The following is a 7,635-nucleotide window of genomic DNA, read 5'->3' as shown; positions in this document are numbered from 1 at the left end:
CACATAAATTGGGCTTTAAAATTTCTGGTAGGACCACTGATTAATCTGTTTTCACATATAAACAAAAACAATCAGTGTAAGCCCACGTATAAATTTCTAACGCATGGCAATTAAGATATGCAAGCCACTAACTCTACAATTCTTTTCAAAAGATTAACTTAGAATTACTAATTATCTATCATCTTCTTAGAACATACACTCATGCTATTTGATAGGTTACTCAAAAAAGTTGAAAGTTGGTAGTGTAGTGGTGCAACCTATGTTGATTTTCACGTGAAATTGATACATGATTATTTAAGAATAATTTTCTAAACATTCAATACAAAATAAAACAATTAGAACTGGGGACTATAGAACCAGAGTGATGCACACAGGAAAAATCAATCTTAAAACAATCATGCATATAACATCTTTCCAAATAAAAATGCAAAATGTCTATAATAGATTCCAAATTAAAGGCATTCTAATGGTACGAAAATAATGAATTAGGTGATTGAACGATTAAGAACACAAAATTAAGTTTGAAATGTTTTAAACAAGCTCATCAAAATGGGCAAAGAATCCCAATTCCAGGGTAGTGAAAAGATTAACATCACTTAATGTATATGCACCCTACTTTCAGATAGAAAAAATGCATTATCATGCATGACTAAACAATTGAAATAGACTCCTTTTAAGAGAAATAAGAAATATTTATTGCCTGCATTGCCCCACATATACAGCCATCAATCAATCAGCAACCAGAATCACATTATGCGATGAACAAGGTAATTTTCTATGCTACTGTTGAGAGAAATAAAAAATGATTTTTTTATAGTTCCAATGAAATTTTAACTTGGAGGCATCACTTTCAAAATCACCGTAGAAATTCTAGAAAGATAGTTCTACGGTATATATGTTATAGGATGCTAACTTTTAGAGAAACAATCAATATTAGCTTGTCATGCAATATTAGAAATCTATTTTTGATATGGCAAAGGTTAGCTACATTTTTTTAAAAAATAAACGAAGAAAAGCTAAAATCAGCTACTCTACTATGCAAGAAAGAAAACTAAGATCCTCAATCGGTAAAAAATGAAGACCAAGAGGCAGTGCTAGTGCTAGTGCCAGTGCTCGTTTTGCAAAATAATCAACTTCCACATGTTCATATCTTCAAACATATCCAAGCTTAACTGTCCAATCATGAGACAACATGTTGTGGCATTCATGGATCAAGTTCCAATTATCATGAACATCCCTGTTTCCATCCTTGATCAAATTAAGGGCCTCTAGAGAGTCACTTCTCAGACAGACCATTCGATGGCCCGTGTCGACAGCTCAACAAAGCCCAATAAGACAAGCCCAAAGATCAACCATAAGAGGGTCCCCTTCCGAGAGTTTAAGCATAAAAGATTCAAAAGGAGGTTGCTGATGATCTCTAATGATACACCCATAGCTCGTCTCCGCACTGAAATGAGAATAGGCTCCATCAACATGTATCATAATCCAACCTTAAGCATACTAAGGTTCCCCTCATTCCTCGTGGCTCCATGAAACTTAACTTGTCACAAGCTTAAACGGGCATCCTTATAGCTATAAACAATAGCTTTAGCCTTCATATTGATTTGTTGACGGGCAGTAATGATATTTTCAAAAATTCTTTCATTTCTTCGTTTCTAGAGGAGCTAGCAAGTAACCACAAATAATTCCTTCCAATTATATACATCATGCCCCACCGTTGCGTTGATGTTCATAGAGCACCAATTCCACAGGTTACAACTAAAACTTGAGATAAGACTCGGTTTTATAATAGAAAGCCACAGTAACTTAACCTCATCACACTCTCATAAAACATCACTACAAAAAAATAGATTTTTGGTGGTGACAAAAAGTTAAGGCCGAAAGTCCAAAAGTCGCCGTTAAAAGTTTTTAGTAGTGATTTTTCACCGTTAAAAGATCGTCGCTATGACAATTGTTGCTAATAGTTTTTGGCGGCGACAATAAATAAACTTTTAACGGTGACAAATGTCATTACCAAAGATTTTTTGTCATTAAAAGTATTTTTGGTGGCAACAAATATCGTCGCCAAAAGGACTTTTAGTGGTGACATTTGTCGCCACCAAAACTTTTTTTTTAAAAAAATAATAATTTATTTTATGCCACATCACTTTGCCACATGTGCATCAAATGATGTCACGTCACCTGTCATATATGCAACAGATGATGCCACGTCATTTTCTATCTTGTGCCACGTCACAGGCCATGTGTTCGACAGATGATGTTACATCACTTAGCCATCTCATGCTATGTTACATGCAACATGTGCACTTCCTCAAGCCACCTCATGTGCCACACTACCATCTCATGCCACGTCACCTACCACATGTGTGCCCCCTCAAGCCACCTCATATGCTACGCCGCCACCACGCACCACGTCACATATTTGTTGTAAAATATGATAAAGCCAAGGTTTGAACCCTTAGCCTCTCCCACCTCCAAACCTTAAGCCTCCTTTCTTTGCCAATTAAATTGAAATACACCTGCAGTTATTATATGTGAAATTAAATATGTTATGTAACTATATGCACATATATTAAATAATATATTATTAAAAATATATACATATATTATATTTTATTTTCAATTATTAATATGACAAAATGATTTATATGAATATTTAAATTATAATTTTAATAAAATATTATTTTTCACCAGTAAATATTATTTTTGTTAGGAAAATGAACTTAAAATAAACAATTTTTAAATATTAAATAATATTCTTATATACATTGTAATCAATTTTTAAATTATATTTTTATTTTTTAAATAAAAATTATTAAGTATGTAATTTATTTATAAATATGTATTATATTATTTTATGTTAAATATCTTTTACTTTTTTCTTCTCCATATTTTTCTCAAAAATTGATAAACTAAATTATTAAATTTTTATCTTCTCTCAAAATAGCTAAATGTTCCCCCTCTTTTATTAAAGCTATATTTTATCGATAATTTTTCAATATCTTAAAAAATTATTTTAATAACAAATTAATTTTAACCACATAAATTTTATTAATAGTCATTTGAATAATTTTGAAAATGAATACTAATAACTTTTAAAATATATGATAATTACAAGAATATCATATGTGATCAATCTAGTTAATATCTAATCATCCTCAACCTCATAGCAAGGTGGATTTGAATAGTTATTCATATTATTCTTAGTAATAATTAGTTATAAAAATATTGTTAGTAACTTCTTTTTTATAGCAATGGAAACCTAAATATACTAGGAGGAATTACATGAAATCCTTATCCAAAAGTCATTTGAGTTTAGTAGAAGAAGTAGACACCATATATATATATATATATATATATATATCAAGCTAAGTATCAAGTATGCAATATGCTAAATAGTCTATAATATCATTTGTATTTTATGACATTTGTACAACTTTAACATCCCAATGCCATTTATGTATTTGATTGTAAGTAATAATTTATGTATAACTTAACCTAATTATAATTAAAAGTAATGACCCATCAAGATTTTAATTTGTATAACTTTAACATCCCAATGCCAAAAGTGAATTATATAAATTTTTTTATTTTTAAATTATTTTTTATAAAAAATACTTTTGGTGACGACAAATGTCATCACCAAAAGTGAATTATATTAATTATTTTAAATTTTTAAATTATTTTTTTATAAAAATACTTTTGATAACGATAAATGTTGCCACCAAAAGTGAATTATATAAATTATTTTAAAATTTTAAATTATTTTTTATAAAAATTTTTTTTGGTGTTGATAAATGTCACGACCAAAAATAAATTTTTAGAGGCGACAAATCAAAATCATCTTACTTTTTGGGGCGGCATTTAATTATGGCTATCAAAAATATAGTTTTGGTGGTGACTTTTGGTAGCAAATTTAATTTGTCGCCACCAAAAGTAGATTTTTTTGTTGCCAAAAATAAATTTTTAGTGACGACTTTTACTATCAAAATTCATATTTTTTGTAGTGCATGAAGGAAGTCCTCTAAATCATGATTGCACCGTACATAAGAAGCTGAAGCATCAACATGAAGGGAGAAATGATATTTAATTCTCATGGAATTGCTACACATAATTGTACCTGATCCAACAAATTAAAGCCTTCTAACACCGAGGCATCAAACATCATACAGTAATTAAATTAAAACTCTAAGGTACAGTGAAGGAGGAATAACAAAGCGAATGTGATCATGATTATTGTACTGAATGGTAATTCGTCTTCCAGCTTCAGGATACACGTACCCGCATGCAGACAACCATCGTTATTTATAACACATCAAATGGGAATACATAGTAACACGTAGTATAATTTAGGATTTGTAGATTTTAATTTTTAAGTAGTGTAATTTCCAATAACTATAATAGATAGTTGCTTATATAGTTACTATTCACTAATCTTCTGATGAAAAATTAACTATTAACTACTAATCTAATTTTAATATTTACAAATGTCTATTATTTACACTATGTTCGGTTGGAAGGGAAGGGAGGAAAGGAATTTTAATGGAGGGTAGGAAAGGGGAGGTGAAGGAAGGGGGAGAGGGAGCGAAGAGGGGAAGGGAGGAAGAAGAAAGAATCCAACTAGACAGGAGCTTAAAGTAATAATAAATAATAGAAAATCTTGAACCTTAATATTTTGAGTGGACTGCAAGGATCATGTTGGTCTAAAACTTCAAGCCATGTTTTCCAAACTTGTCTTCAGTAATAGCCTCAATCTGTTTGATCATGTCAATTGTGAAAAAATTCTTCCAATCTCCAACTTCTCCACGTCTGAAATAAGCCTTATTTTCTACCCCAGAATCCAATTTTCCGCTTTTATTCACTTCCAAATTTCTCAAACTCTCAAAACTACAAAGCCTTAATATATCACCCACAACATCACCATTATTCTCTTCTTTCTCAGAGAAAGTATACCCTATAAATTTTCCCAAGTCCTTCAAAACCCTAACTGGCTCACTCTTAAGCTCCTTATACTTTAAAAACATTATCCTCTCTGGCCTCTCCAAACTCTCCTTGTAGTACCCCAACACATGATCCCAAAATGGCCCAAAAAAAGTCACTCCTCGACAAAACTTCTCAAACAAATACTCCATTGTGTTCAACTCTTCAACCTCTGGCCTTAATCTATTCATGAAGTGCCAGAGCGACACGAACACATCCTTAGGGTTTCGACACAAGTACACTATCTTACATCTTGACTGTTTTACTGACTCTGGCAACGAAACGTATGGTAGATGGCTAGAAAGGAGCCTTGGTGATTGGAATGAGCTCAGATCAGGATTGGTAGTGTTAAAATAGAGATCAAACTCAAGATTTGGCACCAGAACATGAGGGTTGGCAGAGAGAAGAGGGTGTGGTTCAATACTGGTTCGAGTGGGGTCGAGATTCGGGTTCATATTATATGCATTCTTGCGGTTGAGGATGGAGAAAACGAGGGCTTTGAGCCAAGTGGTGCCACATTTTAGCGGCGTGACAATGAGAATGTCTGAGTCATGGGCTTGGAAGTGGTTCTGGCAATTGAGGATTCCTTGAATGAGGCTCTTCATGTGCCAGAAACCTTGGTATTGGTAGATCTGGACTGAAAACCAATCTGATTCCGTGGGTAAGGTCGTAATGAGATTTTGGCATTCCTGGGATAACTCTTCGTCTTGTTTGAAGAAGTGCTGCACTAGTGAAACAGCATTAGCGGCTTCTGATTTTTCTGCTGCCATGTTCGTAAAGAAACCAACTAGCCAGAAGATGAAGTGAAGATGGTGAGATTGCCTATATTTGAGAGTAAGCTTGCAGCAAGTCCTGGGGTTCTTGGGATAATAACATAGCAGAGAGAAGAGGATGCTGATTTTTCTATTTTTACTATTTTAAAATTCTTACTATATTTGAAAACAGGAAGGTTTTGAAATTTTTATTATTTTTCAAAATTTTATAGTATTTCTTTTTGAAATCATAAAAAAATACAAAACTAGATGATTTAGACACCTTAATATATCAAAATATCTCTTATTTTATGTAAAAATTAATTAAAAAAACCTAAAAAGTGAGGTATTACAAAAAAACGTTAAAGAGAAGCACGAGATCCCAAACTTATATTTTCCATGTAGATTGAGAAAAACTATTTTATAATTTTACCATTATTAATTAAACGGACATAAATATTAGTATGAAAATATAGTAAATGAAAACATAAGAGGGCTGCTTTAGTATTTATGAGCTATCTTACATACTTTCTCAAGTTTTTAAAATATCATTAAAACTTAAAAATAAAAAAATAATTTTATATTTTTATAAGATATTTCTGCAGTCCTCTTTATAAGTTATTTCTATCAATCTCATTAATATTAATGTAAAAAAAGTACAATAAATAAAAATATATAAAATTTTAAATATACTTCTATATAACAAATTTAAAAAATGATTTTTTTTCTTCTCATGAAGGTTAACTTTAAAAATACGTTTTAAATATTATCTAAAAAATTATATCATAATTTATTAATGAGATTAAATAAATTTTTTAAAATATATTTTATAACCGGAGGGAGTACTTTATAATAACTGAGATCATCATCTTGTTTTCTTTCCCCACTAACGTGCTTACCATGTGAACATGTTCCCTCAATAACTGAGATCATCTTCTTGTTTTTTTTCCCCACTAACGTGCTTACCATGTGAACATGTTCCCTCAATAACTGAGATCATCTTCTTGTTTTTTTTGTCCCCACTAACGTGCTTACCATGTGAACATGTTCCCTGGGAGGAAACATGTTCAGAAATGTGCCAATCATGTGAAGGGATGTGAAGTGGGGTTCCAAGTAAATTTTTTATAAAATCAAATAGAACTTGTTTAAACGTTTATCGGATTTATCACATGAGTAGTTTTTATTTGTCAAATTCACGAGAGTCGCTTGTCAGCATATTAAAATTTCAACTAAATTTATCATTAATTTAGTAATTTGTTAATAAATGAAGGTTCGTAACAAATTGGGAGATTTGAAAACTTATATAGATTTGATCTTTTTTTTTTTATAAACTGGCAATTAAATGTTAGTTAAATAACAAGTTTACTTAGGTTCATATCAAATATGAATTTCTAAACCTCCCAGTTTGTAACTAACTCTCACATATTAATAAATTACGAAAACAATAACTTAGTGTTTTAATAAGTTATAGCTTTACATGTCTAAATAAACGTTGTCCATATCTCATGTCAACTCATTGGAAATTGATGAATTTCAATATTTTATTAAATTTATTGATATTTTTAATGTAACCGAAAATTATTTTTTTGAATTTATTAGCAAAAATATGATTAAATGTATCATTATGTGTGAAAATGCATATGAAAATATAATTAGAAGTTAGTGGATTAATTTTAATATTAATTCTAAGTTTTATAAATGCAGGGTGACCCAATTTATGAGTTCAAAGATAAAAATTTTAAAACCCAAGTTCAAGAAAATAAATTTAAAAAAAAATTTTGCTCCGATCATGCTTGCTACAGAAAAATCACGTTTTGCTATAACAAAGTATGAATTTTAGTAAAATATGTAGTTTTGTTCTTCAGCAAATTTTAAGATTTTGGGACTTCATTTTCGACCAATC

The 7,635-nt window shown here is 30.6% G+C and overlaps 1 protein-coding gene across 1 annotated transcript; it reads right to left on the bottom strand.

The window, feature by feature from the left end:
- Positions 1-2,143: 2,143 nt before the first annotated feature.
- LOC129323207 (cytosolic sulfotransferase 5-like) lies at positions 2,144-5,869 on the bottom strand. Its single transcript, XM_054969811.1, has 2 exons — positions 4,667-5,869; positions 2,144-2,519 (listed from the first exon to the last, which is right to left on the bottom strand). Exon 1 carries the CDS (start codon positions 5,748-5,750, stop codon positions 4,704-4,706), a length of 1,047 nt encoding a protein of 348 aa, XP_054825786.1. The 5' UTR covers positions 5,751-5,869; the 3' UTR covers positions 2,144-2,519; positions 4,667-4,703.
- Between the last annotated feature and the right edge of the window lie 1,766 nt (positions 5,870-7,635).

This window comes from Prosopis cineraria, unplaced genomic scaffold (assembly GCF_029017545.1).
Source record: "Prosopis cineraria cultivar Desert tree isolate PC_DT_omini unplaced genomic scaffold, ASM2901754v1 PC10, whole genome shotgun sequence".
Lineage (NCBI taxonomy): Eukaryota > Viridiplantae > Streptophyta > Magnoliopsida > Fabales > Fabaceae > Prosopis > Prosopis cineraria.
This window is presented reverse-complemented; position numbering and strand designations above follow the sequence as displayed.